Source organism: Ranitomeya variabilis, chromosome 4 (genome assembly GCF_051348905.1).
Source record: "Ranitomeya variabilis isolate aRanVar5 chromosome 4, aRanVar5.hap1, whole genome shotgun sequence".
Lineage (NCBI taxonomy): Eukaryota > Metazoa > Chordata > Amphibia > Anura > Dendrobatidae > Ranitomeya > Ranitomeya variabilis.
In genome coordinates this window covers 678,770,282-678,795,566 of record NC_135235.1, presented here as the reverse complement: position 1 = coordinate 678,795,566, position 25,285 = coordinate 678,770,282, and the positions used below count along the sequence as shown (strand labels likewise).

The 25,285-nt window shown below is 43.3% G+C and overlaps 1 protein-coding gene across 1 annotated transcript; it reads right to left on the bottom strand.

Moving 5' to 3' along the window:
- Positions 1-300: 300 nt before the first annotated feature.
- LOC143766358 (uncharacterized) lies at positions 301-23,327 on the bottom strand. The gene is made up of 7 exons (XM_077253987.1): positions 23,287-23,327; positions 12,817-12,967; positions 12,510-12,689; positions 12,303-12,426; positions 12,122-12,219; positions 11,834-11,924; positions 301-2,354 (listed from the first exon to the last, which is right to left on the bottom strand). The coding sequence occupies exons 2-7, from the start codon at positions 12,952-12,954 to the stop codon at positions 1,150-1,152; spliced, it is 1,836 nt and encodes a 611-aa protein (XP_077110102.1). The 5' UTR covers positions 12,955-12,967; positions 23,287-23,327; the 3' UTR covers positions 301-1,149.
- Between the last annotated feature and the right edge of the window lie 1,958 nt (positions 23,328-25,285).

Genomic DNA, 25,285 nt, shown 5'->3' with positions numbered 1-25,285 from the left:
TTTCTCTGCAAAGGTGGGGAATCAGGGGATAATAAAGGTACTAATGTAAAGCAGAGCTCAGGCCCTATTGAATGATATTTTTATCTCATATTGAAAAAACGGGGTGACAGGTTCCCTTTAATATCATGAGTGATTGAACGTACTTGGCTTTTTGGTGTAAAAGAACCACACACATAGCAGAATCTGTTGATTGATCAAATAATGATAGATACACTGTTGGGGCATTTTTCTCCATTAAAATAGGATCAAACAGTAGTAGAGTAAATTCATATAAATGGTGGTGGCAAACTAAAAAAAAAATGTGATGAGCAGACAAACTCTATGTAGATATTTCCCCAGAGATGACAGAGGCAGCTTGTATTTAGAACTGATTTTACTGGAGGTAATCTGGTAGGTAACTAAATACAGTTGTGAGGTAAATGGGTCAGCCTATTCCTTATAGATGAACATTTGCAGATAGGCAGTTTCTCAATGTTATATTGGCTGCTTTTAGGTTTTTTCTCTGTTGAGATCCTCACTCAGTTACACCTCAGTGGCTGAGCCGTTTTCTTCCCTCTGAGGCAACTTGCCCTCCCAGAAATGCAGAGAAAATCCTCTCCCAATGGCGGCTGTCCGCTGCCTTCCCTTCTATCTCCCTTTGGCAGGGCTCATCCCTGTAGAGGCCTGTCTCCTGTCAGAGTCTCACATACCAGTCCTTGCTGCCATCTCCATCCTTTTCTGACTAACTCAAATCTTACTGCATCATAAAGATTAGCTCCTCCCCATAACATGTGACTTTCCAAGAAGCAGTCATTGGTTGACTGCACTGTCAATACTTCTTCCCATAAAACTCACTAAAACCTTTACTGATGTTGTCCCTGTGAGAAAATTCACAATTAAGTTAGACAAGCAACGAATTCGGAATAACATAGGAAAAACTACATACATTGAAAATGTAGAAATAACGTGATAACAAAAATACTTCTATCTCAGAAACTAAACATATTTTTGGAATCAGCACATCAAACTCAATAAAACAGACATATTACCTTTGCTAATGATTTTTTTGTGTTGACCAGTTTTGTTTTTCAACTGTCTATATCTCTATTCAATGGGAGGAGTGTGAAATATTCCTACTAGGTATATAATAAAATTTACCCAAGGATTATACTATTCTTTATTATCCTTGTGTGGCTGTGGAATGCATGAATAACAGGTTCTCTGGTGGCTATGAAGATGCTGTTTCCGGGTAAAACATTTCCCACATTCTGGACATGAAAATGGCTTCTCCCCTGTGTGAGTTCTCTGGTGCTTAACCAAATCTGATTTATGTGTAAAAACTTTCCCACATTCCAAACATGAAAAAGGCTTCTCCCCTGTGTGGGTTCTTTGGTGTATAACAACATGGCATTTCTGGTTAAAACATTTCCCACATTCTGGACAGGAATAAGGTTTCTCCCCTGAGTGTGTTCTCTGGTGCCTATCCAAATCTGATTTCTGATTAAAACATTTCATACATTCTGAACATGAAAAACCCTTCTCCCCTGTGTGGGTTCTCTGGTGGCGATCAAGATGCGCTTTCCGGTTAAAAAATTTCCTACATTCTGAACATGAAAAAGGCTCCCCTCCTATGTGGGTTCTCTGGTGTATAACAAGATTGCGTTTATGGTTAAAACATTTCCCACATTCTGAACAGGAAAAAGGATTCTCCCCTGTGTGACTTCTTTGATGCTTAACCAAATCTGATTTCTGTGTAAAAGATTTTCCACATTCTGAACATGAAAATGGCCTCTCCCCTGTGTGGGTTCTTTGGTGTCTAAGAAGATTCCATTTCTGGATAAAACATTTCCCACATTCTGAACAGGAAAAAGGCTTCTCCCCTGTGTGACTTCTTTGATGCTTACCCAAATCTGATTTCTCTATAAAACATTTCCCACATTCTGAACAGAAAAAAGGCTTCTCCCCTGTGTGAGATCTTTGGTGGGATGGATCAAGATGGGATTTGTGCTTAAAACATTTCCTACGCTTGGAACAAGAAAATCTTTTTTCCACTGTGTGAATTTTTGGATGTTTAAGAAAAAACTTTTCGATGGGAAAACAGTTTCTATATTTTGAACATAAAAATGGCTTCTTTGATTTAGGAGTATTTCCGTTTTTAATGCTTATTTTGTGACTCTGATTTTCCTCAGTTGTCGCTAAAGAATCAGAAGACAGTAACTGTTTCAAAGGATCAGATGACAGATCTTTGCTGTTAAGGGATGATGGTATATCTGGAGTAATGGCATTCACTTCAGTTGTATCCTGTGAGATCTCAAGATCATCTGATTTAAAAATTGAAGATGTCAGCTGTTCCTCTGATCTCCTGGTACAGTCATCTGTCAAGAATAAGACCAATTATTATTTTTGAATAGAATATCTTTGAATGTCATTTAACATTTCTACTTAAACTGTCTGCAGAAATGACAAGTTATGTAAAAAGATTGAATTCTTCACCAAGACAATGACAGTTCACAGTCTAATAGAAAATCTCATAAGATGAACCAGTGGAGTGTGGCAGGGCCGGCGTCAGCACCTGGCGCACCCGGGCAAGTGCCGGGGCCCTGAGCAGGCAGGGGGCCCACTCGCCATCGGGGACACTGGCGTGCTATAATGCCGGCCCCGCACGAGTGGACCCCCCGCCTGCTCCGGGCCCCGGCACTTGCGATACATACCTCTCCTGGTTCCAGCGCTGCAGCGTTGTCCATCCTCTGACTGTGACGTTCAGGTAAGAGGGCACGATGACGTCACCAGTGCGCGCCCTCTGCCTGAGCAGTCGCAGCACAGAGAGCAGGAAGACGCTGATGGTGAAGAGTCCAGAGCAGATCAGCGAGAGGTGAGTATTTCATTTTTTTTTAATATTTGGAGCAATATATGGGGACCATCAGAAGGGGCCCATATATGGAGCATTATCTTGTGGGGCCAATAATATAGGGAGCATCTTATGGTGCCAATATATAGGGAGCATTATATGGGGCCAATTTAATATGGAGCATCTTATGTGGCCAATTCACTATGGAGCAGTATATGGGACCAATTACATATGGAGCAGTATATGGGGCCAATAACATATGAAGCATCTTATGGGACTAATTATATATGGAGCATTTTATATGGCCAATTATATATGGAGCATTATATGGGGCCCATTATACATGGAGCATCTTATGGGGCCAATTATATTTGGAGCATTATATGGGACCCATTCTGTAAGGAGTATTATATGGGGTCCATTCTCTATGGAGCATCATATGGGCCCATTCTGTATGGAGCAATATATGGGACTCAGTATACTGTATGGGGCATTATATGAGGTCCATTATATATGGAGCAATAGATGGGGCCCATCATATACTGTATGGAGAATTATATGTGGCTCACTATACTGTATGGAGCATTATATGGGGTAAATTCCGTATGGAGCAATATATGCGGCTCATTCTGTATGGAGTACTCTGTGGTGCCCATTATACTGTATGGAGCATTATATGAGGCCCATTATATATGGAGCAATAGATGGGGACCATCATATACTGTATGGAGAATTATATGTGGCTCACTATACTGTATGGAGCATTATATGGGGTCAATTTCGTATGGAGCAATATATGCGGCTCATTCTGTATGGAGCACTCTGTGGTGCCCATTATACTGTATGGAGCATTATATGAGGCTCATTATTCTGTATGGAGCATAATATTGGGCTCATTATTCTGTTTGGAGCAATATATGGGGCTCATTATTCTGTATAGAGGACTATGTGGTGCCAATTATACTGTATGGAGCACTATATGGGGTCATTATACTGTATGGGGCAATATATGGGGCTCATTCTGTTTGGAGCAATATATGGGGCTCATTCTGTATAGAGGACTATACTGTCCAGTTTCTGAGCTAATGTAGAATGTACAATAGATATCACTCATGTAATGTAAGAAGTGAAATCTTTGGCATTGTACTATACCTATATTTCTCTGCCGTATCGGAGCATTATGAGTTGTGGTATGTGTTAAAGGGGCCCACCGGGACTCTTTCGCCCAGGGCCCATGAAAACCTGGAGCCGACCCTGGAGTGTGGTGTTCAACTCTTCGCTCATTATACCTCCCAAATATGGAATAAAAAGCCACAAAGAAGCGTTATGTAGACCAACATAATACCAATAAAAACTTCTATTCATCTCACAAAAAACAAGTCTCCAGTCAGGTCCATCATCGGTCAGTGGAAAAACAGAGGTTTCCACATTATTAGTGTCTCCATGGCTCTTGAAAAGCAACTTGGCTTCCATAAACCAATCCACCAATAACCAGTCTCCCAAAGTTAAATCTCCCCCTCGCATCTGAGCCTTGCTACATTTAGCATCCATGTATTTGGCATTACTATAGTGTGAAGAATCAATTTAATTTACTGTGTGTGTGTCTCCTGGAGCACAATCTGGGCACTTTCTTTTGGGTAATAAAATGGCATTTTTGATTTTTTTCTCCCACATCCATTGTGTGCTAATTTTGGGAAAGTGCCTGTGGAATCAAAAATAGTCACTACTCCAATAGATTAATTCCCTGAGGTTTATAATTTCCAAAATGGAGTCACTTTATGGGGATTTCTACTGCTCTGGTTTCTGAAATTTCGTCATATTATGGATTCTGCAGATGGTGTGTAACATCTCTTTCTGGGATCTGCTTTTGTCACCAGGCGTGTCCTTATTCTTATGGTGGGTGGGGCTGGTAATGGAGTAGACCTTGGAACCAGAAGCTCCGGACAACATAAGCTCAGTCCAGCCACTAAGATTATGGTGCCTGGCACCATTAGTACCATCTATTCTGGCAGTATGGATGAGTGTGCTGTCCAGCTAAAGTAATCTGCTCCCTTATTCAGGAAATTGGAAAGCACCATATTCTACTAAAGGTTGATGCTTATTGAAGGAAGCTGCCAGATACAGCCTTGTTTTCCTCTGGATCAGTCCTATATGCTCAGCTCACGGCTTGTGTATTTGTTTCCTGTTGTGACCCAGGCTGACTTCTCTTATTTCTTCTGATTTTGTATTTTCTCTGCCCTACTGGTTCAGACCCGGCTACCTGACTATTGTAGTAGGGTATTGTCGGATTCAAGAGAAGTTGTAAAATACCGTATTTTTCTGACCATAAGACGCACTTTTTTCCCTCCAAATCTGGGAGGAAAGTGTGGGTGCGTCTTATGGTAGGGATGTAGCATGTGGGGAGGGGAGGCAGCAGCGAGTCCCACTTCAGTAGGCAGAAAAATGTCCCCGCTGCCAGAATCAGCGCTGGGGAAACCATGTGGTCCTGATGATTAAGTGCAGTGAATATTCATTAGCTGCTTCCCCGCCCACCTATCAGCTGAGAGGTGAGCTGGGAGCAGCCATTGAATACTCCACTTAAGCAGGGACACACATGGTTTCCTCAGCACTGGATTCCTGCAGCAGCTGGGGAGCTCTGTGCTTCCGGGGGAGGAGGAGGCAGCAGCAGCAGGGCCAGAGGAGAGGAGATCGCTGCATACCTGCCTGGGCTGGATGCTAAGTGCTGTGCACAAGGAGGACCTGTCTGATGTCAGAAGTGGGCGGGCTGGAGCATCACATGGCAGCTCAGAGCCCTCCCTCTTCTTGACATCATCACAGGTCCTTCAGACTCCCACTAGAATCTGCAGCTTCCTCTTATGTCCTGTGCTGTGGTAAGGCAACAAGAGCAGACCTCCCAACCGTCCCGGATCCCGCGGGACTGTCCTGATTTTGAGAGTCAGCCCCGCGATCCCGGGCGGGACATTAGTTGTCCCACACTACGTGCCTAGGGCGGGGACAATGCAGGGGGCGGCACCTGAGCAAGGTTTGTGTCTGTTTTTTTTTTTTTTTATAAAAGTTGGGTCACCTCCCGCCCGCCCCCGCCCCCCCAGGGGGGGAATATGAGCCATGTATACAGGAGGGGGGTCAGTATACAGTATTAAGCATCATGTGGGATCATTATACAGTATGGAGAACTGTGTGGCCATTATACAGTATGGAGCATCATGTGGGGTCATTATACAGTATGGAGCATCATATGCAGTCATTATACAGTATGGAGCATCATGTGCAGCCAGTATACAGTATGGAGCATCATGTGGGGTCATTAGACAGTATGGAGGATCATGTGCAGTCATTATAATCTAATAATCTGATCTAATAACAGCTAAATCCAAAGGTCATTGCTCTCTGCTGATTCTCCTGGATCTATCTGCCGCATTCGACACTGTGGATCACCAGCTCCTTCTCACTATGCTCCGCTCCATAGGCCTCAAGGACACAGCCCTCTCCTGGTTCTCCTCCTACCTATCTGACCGCTCCTTCACTGTATCTTTTGCTGGCTCCTCTTCCTCTCCTCGTCCCCTTACTATTGGGGTTCCGCAAGGCTCGGTCCTAGGCCCCCTCCTCTTCTCTCTTTACACGGCCCCTATTGGACAAACAATCAGCAGATTTGGGTTCCAGTATCATCTCTATGCTGATGACACCCAATTATACACTTCTTCCCCCGACATCACCCCTACCCTAATTCAAAATACCAAGGATTGTCTGTCTGCTGTCTCTAACATCATGTCCTCCCTCTACCTGAATACTAAATCTCTCCAAAACGGAACTTCTTGTGTTTCTCCCTTCTACTAACCTCACTCTACCCAACATCGAAATTACCTTGGAGGGTTCAACCATAACTCCCAAGCAGCATGCCCGCTGTCTTGGGGTCATATTCGACTCCGAACTTTCCTTTACTCCCTATATCCGATCACTCACTCGCTCTTGTCACCTGCATCTTAAAAACATCTCCAGAATCCGACCTATTTTCACCGTTGAAACTGCTAAGACTCTAACTGTCGCTCTTATTCATTCTCGTCTTGACTACTGCAACTCTCCTCTAATCGGTCTCCCTCTTACCAAACTTTCTCCTCTCCAATCTATCTTGAATGCTGCAGCCAGAGTCATATTTCTGTCCAGCCGCTTCACCCATGCCTCCATCTTGTGCCAGTCATTACACTGGCTACCCATTCGCTACAGGGTCCAGTATAAACTCATCTCTCTTACTCACAAAGCTCTCCACAGTTCTGCACCGCCTTATATCTCCTCTCTCATCTGTCTATCGCCCTACACGTGCCCTCCGTTCTACAAATGACCTAAGGCTAACATGCCCATAATCCGAACCTCACACCTCCGTCTACAAGACTTCTCTCGTGCTGCGCCAGCTCTCTGGAATGCACTTCCCCAGACGATCAGACTGATACCTAGCCCAGACCTATTCAAGCGAGCTTTAAAAACCCATCTCTTCAAACAAGCCTACCACACCAACTACTCAGTAAACTAACTTTGCCCTGTTCCCTCCCTATTTATCTGTCTCCACACCCTCCATGCACACAATTAACTGCACTGGATACTTGACTATTGCACTTAAACACACGGGCTGATGACCGGATCATGCAGCTTTGTATGAAAATCCCTATGTATTATAATTGCCAGACCTGAAATAACAAGCACTTTTCACCTATTTTGTCCCCCCATTTCCTTGTAGATTGTAAGCTTGCGAGCAGGGACCTCACTCCTAATGTCACTGTTTAAATTGTCTTAAATCACACCGAATTTATTGTTTGTACATGTCCCCGCTTAATTGTAAAGTGCTGCGGAATATGTTGGCGCTATATAAATAAAAATTATTTTTATTATTATACAGTATGGAGCATCATGTGCAGCCATTATACAGTATAGAGCATCATGTGCAGCCAGTATACAGTATGGAGCATCATGTGCAGTCATTATACAGTATGGAACATCATGTGCAGTCATTATACAGTATGGAACATCATGTGCAGTCATTATACAATATAGAGCATCATGTGCAGCCAGTATACAGTATGGAGCATCATGTGCAGTCATTATACAGTATGGAACATCATGTGCAGTCATTATACAGTATGGAGCATCATGTGCAGTCATTATACAGTATGGAGCATCATGTGCAGTCATTATACAGTATGAAGCATCATGTGCAGTCATTATACAGTATAGAGCATCATGTGCAGCCAGTATACAGTATGGAGCATCATGTGCAGTCATTATACAGTATGGAGCATCATGTGCAGTCATTATACAGTATAGAGCATCATGTGCAGCCAGTATACAGTATGGAGCATCATGTGCAGCCATTATACAGTATGGAGCATCATGTGCAGTCATTATACAGTATGGAGCATCATGTGCAGTCATTATACAGTATAGAGCATCATGTGCAGCCATTATACAGTATGGAGCACCATGTGTGTTCATTATACAGTATGGAGCATCATGTGCGTTCATTATACAGTATGGAGCATCATGTGCGGTCATTATACAGTATGGAGCATCATGTGCGGTCATTATACAGTATGGAGCATCATGTGCGGTCATTATACAGTATGGAGCATCATGTGCGGTCATTATACAGTATGGAGCATCATGTGCGGTCATTATACAGTATGGAGCATCATGTGCGGTCATTATACAGTATGGAGCATCATGTGCGGTCATTATACAGTATGGAGCATCATGTGTGTTCACTATACAGTATGGAGCATCCTGTGTGGTCATTATACAGTATGGAGCATCATGTGCGGTCATCATACAGTATGGAGCGTCATGTGTGGCCATTATACAGTATGGAGCATCATGTGTGGCCATTATACAGTATGGAGCATCATGTGCGGTCATTATACAGTATGGAGCACTGTGTGGCCATATTTTTTTGTTTATAATTATTGTATATGAAACAGTGTGATCGGCAGTGCTAAATGGGTGTGGTTGGGACGTGGATATGGGTGTGACTCATTATGAATGGGTGTGGTCAGAGGTGTGGCCTAAAATTTACCGCGGCGCGCGAACTTTGTCCCTCTTTCCCATCTTCAAAAGTTGGGAGGTATGCAAGAGGGAGGGCTCTGTGTGTGCAGTCATGGGATGCTTTTACCTCACCTCAGTGTGGCTGGCAGCCACAATTAAGAGGTTAGTCTTTACAAAACACAATAAAGCACTCTGCCACTCCTTTAGTGAACTAGAACTCCCAGCATGTCATAGGATCTGCAGGACATGCTGGGAGTTATAGTTCTCCAATGGGATTTTAAAGCAGCACTCCAGTGTTATTTTGCAGTGCTGGAGTGGTGCTTTCAATATAAGCCCTGTGCCCCCATTCTTATACTCACCCTCCAGCGTCTTCATATAGTACTTCACAGCCACCACACTGGTCCTGCAGCTTCCAACTTAATAACATACTATTACCGTATATACTCGAGTATAAGCCGAGATTTTCAGCCCAAATTTTTGGGCTGAAAGTGCCCCTCTCGGCTTATACTCGAGTCACGGTCGGCGGGTGAGGGGGAGAGGGCGCTGAGGCATACTTACCTGCTTCCGGGGCTCCTGGCGCTCCCCCTGCCCGTCCCACGGTCTCTGGGTGCCGCAGCTCTTCCCCTGTTCAGCGGTCACGTGGGACCGCTCATTAGAGAAATTAATATGGACTCCACTCCCATAGGGGCGGAGCCGCCTATTCATTTCTCTAATCAGCGGTAACGGTGACCGCTGACAGAGGAAGAGGCTGCGGCACCGAAGACCAGCTGTCCGGGGGAAGGAGTGGGACGCCGGGAGCAGGTAAGTATGTCATATTCACCTGTCCGCGTTCCACACGCCGGGCGCCGCTCAGTCTTCCCGGCGTCTCTCTGCACTGACTGTGCAGGTCAGAGGGCGCGATGACGCATATAGTGTGCGCACCGCCCTCTGCCTGAACAGTCAGAGCGGAGAGACGCCGGGACGGGACGCTGAGGAGCTGCAAGCAAGGGAGGTGAGTATGTCTTTTATTATTTTTATTGCAGCAGCAGCAGCACAGCTTTCTATGGCACAGCTTTCTATGGCACATCTATGGGGCAATAATGAACGGTGCAGAGCACTATATGGCACAGCTATGGGGCAATAATGAACGGTGCAGAGAACTATATGGCACAGCTATGGGGCAATTATGAACGGTGCAGAGCACTATATGGCACAGCTATGGGGCAATAATGAACGGTGCAGAGCACTATATGGCACAGCTATGGGGCAATAATGAACGGCGCAGAGCACTATATGGCACAGCTATTGGGCAATTATGAACGGTGCAGAGCACTATATGGCACAGCTATGGGGCAATAATGTACGGTGCAGAGCACTATATGGCACAGCTATGGGGCAATAATGAACGGTGCAGAGCACTATATGGCACAGCTATGGGGCAATAATGAATGGTGCAGAGCACTATATGGCACAGCTATGGGGCAATAATGAACGGTATGGAGCATCTATTTTTATTTTTGAAATTCACCGGTAGCTGCTGCATTTTCCACCCTAGGCTTATACTCGAGTCAATAAGTTTTCCCAGTTTTTTTGTGGCAAAATTAGGGGGGGTCGGCTTATACTCGAGTATATACGGTATATATAATAACACCACATATAATAGTATGTTATTAAATATTTTACCACATTTTTTTGCTTCAAATATTTTTTTCCCTATTTTCCACTTCTAAAACCTGTGTGCGCCTTATAGTCCGGTGCATCTTATAGTCCGAAAAATACGATAATTTGTGAGGTCCATCTGTTTGCTCTTCTCTTTTGCGAAAGTGAAAAAATTGGGGCTTATATTTTGTGAAGAAATCCAAAATTATTACGACGTAAAAAGATTTGAAAAACGAGCTCTGATTAAAAACACAAAACTGGCTGCAGGAAGTGGTTATCACAGTATTTTGGGAAAAAACTAATGTAGTCAAGAACTGTGACTATAGACAATAACACATCTTCATCAGCAATAAATGAGTTGCCAGTGGTGAAACTTCTCTGTAGTAACCACAGTATGGGGCTCGGTGGCACTTGGCAATCTAAACTATCGCAATGACCAATATTTTCTGTCAGATGAGTTTCAAGAAGAAATATTAGATAGTCAAAAGATAAGAGTAGAGAAAGTACTAGTACTCCCCATTTCAGGAGAGATTGTGCAGTAATATGAATTTCTTCGGATCAAAAACAATTATAATTTATGATATGGAGTAAATCCATGAAACCAGGGCTGAAGCCATACCAAGGCATCTCCTGCAGGCGTGAATAAATGTATATTACAACCATCAGCCATGCACAGCTCAGAGATATATCATGGCACAGGTGTAGTGTTTTTATGTAGTTTATCAAACTTCTGTTTAATGTTAGTCGGTTTTAAAAGAAATTGAAAAGTCAGGATAAAGGGAAACTCTATTGTTATTGTACAGAAATTCACACTTGACCATCACTGCTCATTTAATGTTGTCGATCATAAAAGCTACATTTGGTCAGAAAGGCTGGACCTGGTCATGTAGGGACCATATGATCACATTCAGCAGCACAGATGGGAGAGAAGGTAGATTTATCCAATAAGATATCAGGGTTCTAGGAAGCCAACAGCATCATTATCCTGCGCTATTATAGGCCCATTATAATATTTTTCTTTAAGTGATTTTCTAACTTGTCAGCACATTTTACGCATGCTGTCATTTGGCTTTGCAGTTTACAGATCTCAGCAGGTAACGGTCAGTGTCTTCTAATCCCAGGGAGTATGTGAATCCTCCAGGGTATAAGTTCTGTAGAAAAGGATTTAACAATTTCACAAAGTAATTTCAACACTTCCAAATGGTGGAGAATGTTGTGGTCTAGAGGCAAATTGGTTATCACACGATTATGATACGGCCGCAGTACACAACCGATAAAGCAGCCACAGCTGGTGACTGAGAAGAATCTGTGACTCCTCTGCATTTAGTGGGTACTACTCACCTGTGTAGTCATATGTGGGAATCTCCTCTTTACACCGCTCATCACCCCTCACATATGTCTCTGCAGTATTAATGTGGGTCAGATCTTCACCCTGAAACAAATATTGTAAAAGTCACAGACAGATGAGAAGTTAAATCTATGATCAGCTCTAATCCTGCCATCTCCACCATTCTCATTACACAAGTATAAAACATAGAATACTGTTGGATAAAACAAGACTGAAAACAAGACCTTCACAGCCATCTATGTATCATAGAGGAGATCTTATGACACCTTCTCTCCATCTACCTTATGATCCTGAGGAACATTGGGATCTTCTTGTTTACAGTCCTGTGGAAAAGAAGGACGGGGACATCTCTCTGGTGTTGTCCTCTTACTGGACAGAACTGGAGGAAACATATACAGGGACTGAATTCATTCTTTACATACAGATAATTATAAGCCGTGTGTATTTAGTCCTGTCTATTACCTGGTGATGTGAGGGGCTGGGGAACCTCCATCATGATGTCCTTGTACACATGTTTGTGTTCTTCTAAATACTCCCACTCCTCCAAGGAGAAATAGACAGTGACATCCTGACATCTTATAGGAACCTGACACATACAATGATACAGTCATCCCTCCAATCGCTTTATAGCATTACTATATAATTTTCCAACATTCCCAGCAGTGTCACCTCTCCAGTCAGCAGCTCAATCATCTTGTAGGTGAGTTCTAGGACCTTCTGGTTATTGATGTCCACATGTCTCAGGGGGTGAGGTGGAGGCCTTAAAATTGGGCCCAGGGGTCTTCCCCATCCATCAGACACTGTGTCCTGGCAGCGCTCGCTAGAGGTCTTCTTCACTACTGTGTAATCCTAGATATATAAACACATTAATACATCTCACTACAGACATTTCCAGAGTCTTCACCTCTCCAGTTCTATCCATCTGTTATTCCCATAGATAAGAATGATGTAATGTGACGTCATCAAAATCTCTCACCTCTCCAGTAAGCCGGAAGAGGATTTCTAGGGTGAGGTGTAATATCCTCTCTCCCATCTTGTCTCTGTCCATATCCATCCTTGATGAATAAATCAGAAAAATTTTCTTACTATAAAAGATCTTCACTAAGAGGATCATATATTGTAGAGACCTGAATGAAAAGAAGATGAGCCGATGTAACATCATAAAAATCCTGTGAAATAATACAATTACTGAAGATAATAAAGGAAACATCAGGAGATAGAATGTGTAGATGTCGTATCTTCTAGTCTTGTATGGATTAGAACACTAGTTGAATTGCTGACTAAGTCATCTCCTCTATGCTCCCAGTCACTGGCTAGGTTACTCACTGGTTCAGCGACTGATTAGCTGTAGGAATCACAAATTCGTTGTGATTGACAAGGAAATACAGAGACTGGTGGGGACCCAAGCACCAATGGTATTTTTAAGGGCTGTGGAGTTGGAGTCGTGGAGACAGAGCCTATTTTGGTGGAGTCGGTATAAAATGGATCAACTCTGACTCCTAAAATATATAATAAATTGGGTACAATAGTTTAATGCAGTTTGTGGGGAATATTTTTTTCATAAGAATTTGGGAAAGTTATGAAATGTCCTATAAATGTCCTATTCCTGATCTAAAATCTAGACTTTTAGCTGAGATGAATCTGTGCTGCGGTTTATGTTCATGATAAGTAGTGAAGCTCTTCCTCTACAGATAAGGGGAAAAAATAACAAACACACAGGGAAGGAATGCCTGCATTCATCTCAGAAATTCTGGAGTGAACAGGAAAGCAGGATTAAGGTAAATACTTCTTAAAGCATATCTAAGCTTTCAATAAACTGTGCATAAATCAATAGTGATGAGCGACTGTACTCGTTGCTCGGGTTTTCCCGAGCACGCTCAGGTGATCTCCGAGTATTTGCTAGTGTTCGGAGATTAAGTTTTCATCGCCGCAGCTGAATGATTTACTAGACAGCTTGATTACACGTGAGGATTCACTAGCAAACAGTCAACCCCCACATGTACTCAGCCTGGGCAGTAGCTGTAAATCATTCAGCTGAGGAGATGAAAACTAAATCTCCGAACACTAACAAATACTCGGAGATCACCCGAGCGTGCTTGGGAAAACCCGAGCAACGAGTACACTCGCTCATCACTATAAATCAATAGTCCAGTATATGTGGTCTCTGTATGCTTGATGTTTTAGTTTGTTTTTCCTCTTAGCTCATATCTGGAGAAATTAGCTCCTCTGATGACTTATATACACTATACATAAAATATAAGGGGAAAAACTGTATTCCAACATCTCAAATTCGGAAATGCAGAAGCAGGATCGATGAGGACATATATATTTTTGTGTGTGTATGTTCGGGAAATAGGATTCAGCAGAAACATGCTCCCTCCCTCCTTGGTGTGATGAAATCAACTGTGGTAGCAATAATAAGAAAATGGAAGACATACAAGACCACTGATAATCTCCTTCGATCTGGTGCTCCATGCAAGATCTCACCCCATGGGGTCAAAATCCCAGAACCACACGGGGGGACCTAGTGACTGACCTGCATAGAGCTGGGACCACCATAACAAAGGCTACCATCAGCAACACACTACACCGCCAGGGACTCAGATCCTGCAGTGCCAAACGTGTCCCGCTGTTTAAGCCAGTACATGTCTGGGCCCGACTGTAGTTTGCTAGAGAGCATTTGAATTATGCAGAAGAGTATTGGGAGAATGTCATGTGGTCTGATGAAGCCAAAGTAGAACTGTTTGATAGAAACAAAACTCGTCGTGTTTGGAGGAGAAAGAATGCTAAGTTGCACCCAAAGAACACCATACCTACTCGTACTGTGAAGAATGGGGGTGGCAACATCATGCTTTGGGGCTGTTTCTCTGCAAAGGGACCAGGATGACTGATCCGTGTACATGAAAGAATGAATGGGGCCATGTATTGTGTGATTTTGAGTGCAAATCTCCTTCCATCAGCAAGGGCATTGAAGATGAAACGTGGCTGGGTCTTTCAGCATGATAATAATCCCAAGCACACCGCCAGGGCAACGAAGGAGTGGCTTCGGAAGAAGCATATGAAGGTCCTGTAGTGGCCTAGCCAGTCTCCAGATCTCAACCCCAAAGAAAACGTTTGGAGGGAGTTGAAAGTCTGTGTTGCCCAGCGAGTGGCCTAAACATCAATGCTCTAGAAGAGATCTGCATGGAGGAATGGGCCAACATACCAACAGTGTGTGTCAACCTTGTGAAGACTTACAGAAAACGTTTGACCACTGTCATTGCCATCAAAGGATATATAACAAAATATTGAGATGAACTTTTGTTAATGACCAAATACTTATTTTCCAATTCTGCAAAAACAAATAAATATACTAAAAAGCTGGAACCGCGCTTGGGTGATACAGGTGACTCACCCCTGCTGTCAGGGGTGCAGTAAACCTGAATGCAGCAATGAGCACAACAACACGAATGATATACTCAGAATGGTGTGCTTAGTACGCCGCAGGACAACTAACTGCCCACCCAATGATGCCAATATACGTACGCACCAAACATGTAATGATACTCGCTCTTCCAATAGAAATGATATCAGCAGGCACGGCGGCCATGCAACCAAAGATAAAATGTGGTTCTTACCGTATGCTGAATAAGAAAGAGCACCCGGCTGTTTCCAGTGGATGTAGGGGAGAAGTGTGGTACTCCTACATATGACCGTGGCGATTTCGGGAGCGGAGCGAGTTGCGGGTGGTGACCGGAGGGTAGGCGCACTAATGTGTGCTCGGGCGAGACCGGTACACAGTAGCGTTAGTGAGTGCAGAGCCAGGAAACGTCCCGGCCGGAGGCGTCCCTGGTTGCACTTGGAAACAAAGATGGCCGCCGCTGACTGGCAGCGTGTGACGTCACAGGCCTAAGGAGCCTCGCTGGGACCAAAAGACTAACCGACGCGTTTCGAAGGGTAAACGCCCTTCTTCCTCAGGGTTAAGGCCCAGCAGCAGCTGCTACTCTATACACTCACCGGCCACTTTATTAGGTACACCATGCTAGTAACGGGTTGGACCCCCTTTTGCCTTCAGAACTGCCTCAATTCTTCGTGGCATAGATTCAACAAGGTGCTGGAAGCATTCCTCGGAGATTTTGGTCCATATTGACATGATGGCATCACACAGTTGCCGCAGATTTGTCGGCTGCACATCCCAAAGATGCTCCATACAAGGCAGGATGGATCCATGCTTTCATGTTGTTTACGCCAAATTCTGACCCTACCATCCGAATGTCGCAGCAGAAATCGAGACTCATCAGACCAAGCAACGTTTTTCCAATCTTCTACTGTCCAATTTCGATGAGCTTGTACAAATTGTAGCCTCAGTTTCCTGTTCTTAGCTGAAAGGAGTGGTACCCGGTGTGGTCTTCTGCTGCTGTAGCCCATCTGCCTCAAAGTTCGACGCACTGTGCGTTCAGAGATGCTCTTAGGCCTACCTTGGTTGTAACGGGTGGCGATTTGAGTCACTGTTGCCTTTCTATCAGCTCGAACAAGTCTGCCCATTCTCCTCTGACCTCTGGCATCAACAAGGCATTTCCGCCCACAGAACTGCCGCTCACTGGATTTTTTTTCTTTTTCGGACCATTCTCTGTAAACCCTAGAGATGGTTGTGCGTGAAAATCCCAGTAGATCAGCAGTTTCTGAAATACTCAGACCAGCCCTTCTGGCACCAACAACCATGCCACGTTCAAAGGCACTCAAATCACCTTTCTTCCCCATACTGATGCTCGGTTTGAACTGCAGGAGATTGTCTTGACCATGTCTACATGCCTAAATGCACTGAGTTGCCGCCATGTGATTGGCTGATTAGAAATTAAGTGTTAACAAGAAGTTGGACAGGTGTACCTAATAAAGTGGCCGGTGAGTGTATATGCCCTCGTTACCCCTATAAACCCGCCCACCAGAACTCGAAACCCGCCCCAGTCAATGTGATAGCCATACAACTGTAACCAAGACACATCAACCCATCATAATATTCGTCCCTCAATTTGGAACACAACTGATCCCTGAGTATTGAATTTTATTTGGGCACATAACCCGATCTCTATACATATAAATGGCTTCTGCCATCTCAATAAAAATGCAAATAACCAAAAAATGAAAGTACTATCCATAAAATATATCTTTAATAATTAAAACATGTTAAAAACACGCTGACGCGGCTGAAGACACAAATACGACACCATGACAAAATAGTATAAAAATGAAAATGAAAATAAAATGGGATAAAATATGGGCATATGTCCTACCAAACCCTATATGGGCCTAATGCGTGAAGTCACTGGGACACAGAATATAAAAATCCTCACTGTACATTCACTCCTCAAGGGGCTGCTCCCAGTCATTATATTAAAAAATCCGGAATAAACCAAAATAATCTATACTATAAAATACATATAATATTACACCTATGCCTCTAGAATGCATATAATTCAAAATCATGATTGAGGCCCTTGGGGGCAAGGCAGTCTAATCTGAATATCCATTCAGACTCAATCTTGGACATTTGTTTCAGGAAATTGCCCCCCCTCCAATTCTGGTGGACTTTTTGAATCCCACAAAATAACACATTCCTCACACTCCCATTGTGTACCTCTTGGAAGTGGCGGGATAGTGGGTGGCCCAAGAACCCCTTCTGAATATTTCTCAAGTGCTCCTTAATTCGAACCATTAGCTTTCTCTTAGTCCTACCCACATACAGCTTCCCGCAAGGACATCGGATCAAATAAATGATCCCCGTTGAGAAACATGTAATCCTATCCCGAATATCAAATGTCAACGTGCCACTTGAGTCCCTAAATGTGGTTTGACAACTTCTCTTGATCCCTGTGTGGATACAACTAAAACAACCCCCACATGGCGTAAAACCCCCGTTAGATTTAGATTTCTGACTTCCCACCGGGTCCTGTTTGTTGTAGGCAAGTTTGGATGTGGGGGCCAGCACAACTTGAACGTTAAACAACGTTAAACAACTTGCTGGCCCCCACATCCAAACTTGCCTACAACAAACAGGACCCGGTGGGAAGTCAGAAATCTAAATCTAACGGGGGTTTTACGCCATGTGGGGGTTGTTTTAGTTGTATCCACACAGGGATCAAGAGAAGTTGTCAAACCACATTTAGGGACTCAAGTGGCACGTTGACATTTGATATTCGGGATAGGATTACATGTTTCTCAACGGGGATCATTTATTTGATCCGATGTCCTTGCGGGAAGCTGTATGTGGGTAGGACTAAGAGAAAGCTAATGGTTCGAATTAAGGAGCACTTGAGAAATATTCAGAAGGGGTTCTTGGGCCACCCACTATCCCGCCACTTCCAAGAGGTACACAATGGGAGTGTGAGGAATGTGTTATTTTGTGGGATTCAAAAAGTCCACCAGAATTGGAGGGGGGGCAATTTCCTGAAACAAATGTCCAAGATTGAGTCTGAATGGATATTCAGATTAGACTGCCTTGCCCCCAAGGGCCTCAATCATGATTTTGAATTATATGCATTCTAGAGGCATAGGTGTAATATTATATGTATTTTATAGTATAGATTATTTTGGTTTATTCCGGATTTTTTAATATAATGACTGGGAGCAGCCCCTTGAGGAGTGAATGTACAGTGAGGATTTTTATATTCTGTGTCCCAGTGACTTCACGCATTAGGCCCATATAGGGTTTGGTAGGACATATGCCCATATTTTATCCCATTTTATTTTCATTTTCATTTTTATACTATTTTGTCATGGTGTCGTATTTGTGTCTTTAGCCGCGTCAGCGTGTTTTTAACATGTTTTAATTATTAAAGATATATTTTATGGATAGTACTTTCATTTTTTGGTTATTTGCATTTTTATTGAGATGGCAGAAGCCATTTATATGTATAGAGATCGGGTTATGTGCCCAAATAAAATTCAATACTCAGGGATCAGTTGTGTTCCAAATTGAGGGATGAATATTATGATGGGTTGATGTGTCTTGGTTACAGTTGTATGGCTATCACATTGACTGGGGCGGGTTTCGAGTTCTGGTGGGCGGGTTTATAGGGGTAACGAGGGCATATATAGAGTAGCAGCTGCTGCTGGGCCTTAACCCTGAGGAAGAAGGGCGTTTACCCTTCGAAACGCGTCGGTTAGTCTTTTGGTCCCAGCGAGGCTCCTTAGGCCTATGACGTCACACGCTGCCAGTCAGCGGCGGCCATCTTTGTTTCCAAGTGCAACCAGGGACGCCTCCGGCCGGGACGTTTCCTGGCTCTGCACTCACTAACGCTACTGTGTACCGGTCTCGCCCGAGCACACATTAGTGCGCCTACCCTCCGGTCACCACCCGCAACTCGCTCCGCTCCCGAAATCGCCACGGTCATATGTAGGAGTACCACACTTCTCCCCTACATCCACTGGAAACAGCCGGGTGCTCTTTCTTATTCAGCATACGGTAAGAACCACATTTTATCTTTGGTTGCATGGCCGCCGTGCCTGCTGATATCATTTCTATTGGAGGAGCGAGTATCATTACATGTTTGGTGCGTACGTATATTGGCATCATTGGGTGGGCAGTTAGTTGTCCTGCGGCGTACTAAGCACACCTTTCTGAGTATATCATTCGTGTTGTTGTGCTCATTGCTGCATTCAGGTTTACTGCACCCCTGACAGCAGGGGTGAGTCACCTGTATCACCCAAGCGCGGTTCCAGCTTTTTAGTATATTTATTTGTTTTTGCAGAATTGGCACATATTCTGAGGATACCAGCAGCTAGGGGATTTTCACTAGTGTCTCCCACACACTCAGTGGGTATCAGTGTTGAGCGCCGGTGTTATTTTATTGCTTTTATACACTTATTTTCCACCATACTTTGCAAAATAAATCTTGACAAATCAGACAAGGTGATTTTCTGGATTTGTTTACTCATTTTGACTCTCATATTTGTGGTCTACCTATGATGTCAATTACAGGCCTCTCTCATCTTTTTAAGTGGAAGAACTTGCACAATTGGTCGCTGACTAAATACTTTTTTTCCCCACTGCTTATGTGCACGGTATGTATTAATATTTTTATCTTTTACAATAAATAAATTGATACAAAAAAAACAAATAATTGGGATATCAAGATATGAATATACCTGTACAACATTACATTATCCACTGGTTAATGTAAACAGAATGGTATTCCACCTACCTGTGCAATATGACCTATTTTATACCATCATCCATATATATCACAATTATCAATTATTCCTAAAGATTCTGCATAATATATGAAACCTGAATATCATATTAGTTCCAAACCCGATCAGTATAATATACGTTATTTTAAATTAAACTGGTACATAAACAGTTTGTGGGCATGTGGGTTATAATTCAGAAAAAGTTGTTTATAGAAATGCTCAACTTAGATGTTTTAATGGAGAAATATCAGGTTCCTATAATTTAGTACAATTTTTCAGGATATTAATTATATTGTAGGATTAAATCCCTGCTAATACTCAAACCATCTGGATTTCTAGTAACCAACTTAAACATCTAGAATGTTTCACGATTCAGAACCTTTCTTCTATAGTCTCTACCCTGAATCGGGCGTCTGACCTTCTCTATGCAGCAAAATTGTAATGCGGCAGTATTCCCACCATGCATTACCGCAAAGTGTCTTGAGACGGCTGAAACATTTATTTTCAATTCACCCGTACAATCAGAGAGATGTCTCCTGATTCTACGTTTCAGGGGATGATCGTGCAACCAATATACTGAACCTTACACTCCACACATTCAAATAAATATATAACTTTGCTGGTATTACAATTTATGAAATCTTTGACTGGGCATGTCAAACCCGTGTGATATGACGTAAACTCCTTACATTTCATAGCATGCGTGCAACTGGTACATATTTTCTGACCACATTTATAGAATCCTGTCAAACTTAACCAGTTATTGGTTTCCTTAGTATTATCTCTAACAAAAATTCTAGGTGAAATCATTGTGCCCAAAGTGGGAGCTTTTATGGCAGAAAACTGAACAGTATTTTCAGCCAGAATTTGTTTGAGCTGTGGATTCTGGTGTAGAATCGGTATGTATTTTCAAATTATATTCACTACTTGCCCATAGTTAGCACTATATTGGGCAGTGAAATTAATATAACCTGTACTGATAGATATTCCTTTTTTAATTATTTTTAATAAGATCATCTCTAGAAAATTAACTTTTTCTTTATTGAAACAATGAGTAAATTTAAAATTGAATGGATTATCATTCAGAAATGTAAAAGATGCATTTGCTTCATCTATGTTAGGCTGCGTGTCCACGATCAGGATGGCCGGCGGTATCGCCGGAGCGGCGAAGCCGCTCGGTGCTAAGCCCCACCCCCTTTCTGGGACGCGATGATGCCGGATGTGTACTGTACACATCCGGGATCATCGCACCACACGCCATAGGGCCCTGTGATATTACCTGCGGCGATGCAGCGTCGCCGCAGGTAGCACGGACATGCTGCGATCTGAAAAGACGCGCAGCATGTCCGGAGTCGCAGGCCCGCCGCGTGCGGGTTTCCACGCATAGTGGACACGGGATTTCAAAAAATCCCCTCCACTATGCTGGAACATCTGGACGCTGCGTGTTTGACGCTGCAGCGTCAAACACGCAGCGTTTACTTACCGTGGACACTCACCCTTACTGTCCACACCAGCAAGAGGTCTTCATCACCCAAACCAAATCATGTTATTCAAGAAAGGATTATCTGGAGAGAACAATATAGTTTCTTCCCAATAGGCCATGGTAATATTTGCAAGGGAGGGTGAGAACTCCCCCCCCATGCTTACACCTTGTTTCTGGATATAAAAGTTGCTATTAAATGTGAAATAATATTTATTAAGAATAAATTTCAAAGATTGACGAACTCTACCACATGCAACTAATACTGTATTTAAAAAGAAATAATTTTAGAGCTATTGTACCCACCTCAAGAGATTGATGGATATATTACCACTACATCTACTGTAATACAGCTGATCTCGTCATTCCACACAAATTTATCAAATACTTTTAGGACAGCTTTGGTGTCCTTTACCCCTTTCTGCCAGCTGATGGGATAGTACGTCAGCTGGCAGACTCCCCTGCTTTGAGGTAGGCTCCAGCAATTATCAACAGCTGACATGTGGCCGCAATGGGTGAGTGCGGAATTGCGATCCGCCCGCGCCCATTAACTAGTTAAATGCCACTGTCAAACTCTAACAGCGGCATTTAACAAGCACCGCAAGCCAAGCGGCCGAAAGTGCTCGCACTGCTGACCCCCGTCACATGATCGGGGGTCATCGGTGCATTGCCATAACAACCTGAGGTCTCCTTCAGACCTTCCTTGCATTTCTGCTACATAGAGGTGATCTGTGCTTCACCTCTATGTAGTAGAGGCGATCGAGTAGTGGATGCTTCTAGCCTCCTATGGAGGCTATTGAAGCATGCCAAAAAAAAAATGTGTTTAAAAATATTAAAAAAATAAAAAAGTTAAAATCACCTCCCTTTTGCCCCAATCAAAATAAAACAATAAAAAAAAATCAAACCTACACATATTTGGTATCGCCACGTTCAGAATTGCCCAATCTATCAATAAAAAAGGATTAACCTGACCGCTCAAAGGCATAGCGAGAAAAAAATCGAAAATTAAGTTTTTTTGGTCGCCGCAACATTGTATTAAAATGCAATAACGGGCGATCAAAAAAACGTATCTGCACAAAAGTGGTATAATTATGCGCAAAATTATTATTTTTTTTAGCAAATTTTGGAATTTTTTTTCATCACTTAGATAAAAAAGAACCTAGACATGTTTGGTGTCTATGAAATCATAATGACCTGGAGAATCATAATGGCAGATCAGTTTTAGCATTTAGTGAATCTAGCAAAAAAGCCAAACAAAAAACTAGTGTGGTATTGCACTTTTTTTTGCAATTTCATCGCACTTGGAATTTTTTTCCTGTTTTCTGTTACACGACATGGTAAAACCAATGGTTCAAAAGTACAACTCGTCCTGCAAAAAAATAAGCCCTCACATGGCCATATTGAAGCAAAAATAAAAGTTGTGGCTCTGGTGTCACGGGAGACCTAGGTAGGAAAGAGCTAATAACCCGGGCCCCTGCGATTTCCCTCAGACTAGGGAAACCCTGACTGACCCTCTCCCAGAGTTTACACTGATGGTGTGCATGTCTGGGCCTCCACCCTCGCCCATTCTCCTGTTTCAACCCTAGGCTGAAACCACAACCCACCACCCAGTGAAGAGTCCACACTCCAATACCCACAGTTAGCACAGACAAGGATAACGGAAAAATAAGCACCACGCCGCAGTCACTCAGGAAAACACTATAAATGCAAAGGGCAAAACAAATACAAATATAGGAAGGAGCAAATAAGACAAAGGGAAATACACCACCAGCAAAGATACTCCAACTACTATCTCACCACTCCAGACTGAGATAACCATGCACAAGACAGAAGCTATAATCGGCGACGCCCAATGTTCAGGAGAACTATTTAAAGGCAGTGGGCCTGGCCCAGCTTCCAATCCGAGCACCAGGTAAATTAACCCCAGACCAGCTAGATAAAATCTAGCCGACGCCAATGAGCGCATAGTGGTCAAAAGCGGAATTACCGCTGTCTGTCGAACGACCTGGTCTGAACAGCGTCTGACATGACATCTGGAAAGAAGGGGAGTGAAAAACGAAAACGAAAAAAGCTCTGGGGCTTAAGGGGTTAATATATCCAGGGATCTCTTTTACTAGTGGCTGAAGCATGTAATCCACCCATGCTCCTAGTATTTCATTCAACGATCCAATGCCTGATATTATAGGTCTCATTTTGGGGGGAAAGTCAGGTTTGTGTACCTTGGGTAGGGATTGAAGAAGGGAATTATAAGTGTATCAATATACAAATAATCAAAGATTTTTTTGTGATAGAACCCCATTCTCCAGACCCTTTCTCAAGAGCACTAATAGATCTTTTTGGAAGAGTGAAGTGGGATCACACCATAGATGTCAGTATTGCTCAACATCAGCTCATTAGATATAAATCAGTGTCAAGAACGATTATGGCCCCGCCTTTATCAGCTATACATATAATTATGTTTTTATTATTTTTAATCTCCCTAAGAGCTATTCGTTCTTTTTTAAATTGTTCAAAGGAGGGGGTTTTTTTATCACGATCCAACCTAGTGAGTTCTTGTTCCATCACATCCTGGATCTGGTCCAGAATGGGTGTTCTTGAATGGATAATAATAATTGTTTTTGGTCTTTAATGTTACATTTCCTACTTGAGTACTTTGGTAGGATTCAGATCTAAGTTGCCTCAACATCATAATTTTTTGCAAATCACTGAATAAGGGGATCGGAATATCTTCGGTTGGTATGATTATATCAACAGATCTATGATCAGAAATATGCAATTCTGATGTGTCATCTACCTTAAAATGGAATTTAATGGTAATGTGTCTGGCAAATTTATTAACATCCAGCAATGTAGAAAATAAATCAAAGTTTTTAGTCGGTGAATATCCAAGCCCCTTTCAAAGAACCAAGAAATGTTCTTCCTGCAAAATCTGTGCAGACAGATTCCACTCCGGACAAAATTGCGTTAATCGTGCTATCTGACACTGTTTCTTCTTATTAAAGGGAACCTGTCACCCCGTTTTTTCAGTATGAGATAAAAATACCATTAAATAGGGCCTGAGCTGTGCTGGACAATAGTGTATTTTGTCTACCCTGATTCCCCACCTATGCTGCCGAAATACCTTACCAAAGTAGCCGTTTTCGCCTGTCAATCAAGGTGGTCTGGTCGAATGGGCGTGGTGAAATCGCTTCTTCTCCCCCAGATCTTGCTCATCTTTCCATTGGTGGCGTAGTGGTTTGCGCATGCCCAACAGCGGAATGCACTGCGCAGGTGAAGAAAAAGAGCGCAATCTGCGCTATTCTCTGCTTTTTCGCTGGCGGCGGCCATCTTCCTGAGGCTGCGAATGCGCAGATGGAGCGCTCTGCTGCCCGAGGCTTCAGGAAAATGGCCGCGGGATGCCACGCGTGCGCAGATGGGGATCGCGGCGGCCATTTTCCTGAAGCCGAGATGCGAACTCGGCTTCAGGAAAATGGCCGCCGCGATCTCCATCTGCGCACGCGCGGCATCCCGCGGCCATTTTCCTGAAGCCCCGGGCAGCAGAGTGCTCCATCTGCGCACGTGCGGCCTCAGGAAGATGACCGCCGCCAGCGAAAAAGCAGAGAATAGCGCAGATTGCGCTCTTTTTCTTCACCTGCGCAGTGCATTCCGCTGTTGGGCATGCGCAAACCACTACGCCACCAATGGAAAGATGAGCAAGATCTGGGGGAGAAGAAGCGATTTCACCACGCCCATTTGACCAGACCACCTTGATTGACAGGCGAAAACGGCGACTTTGGTAAGGTATTTCGGCAGCATA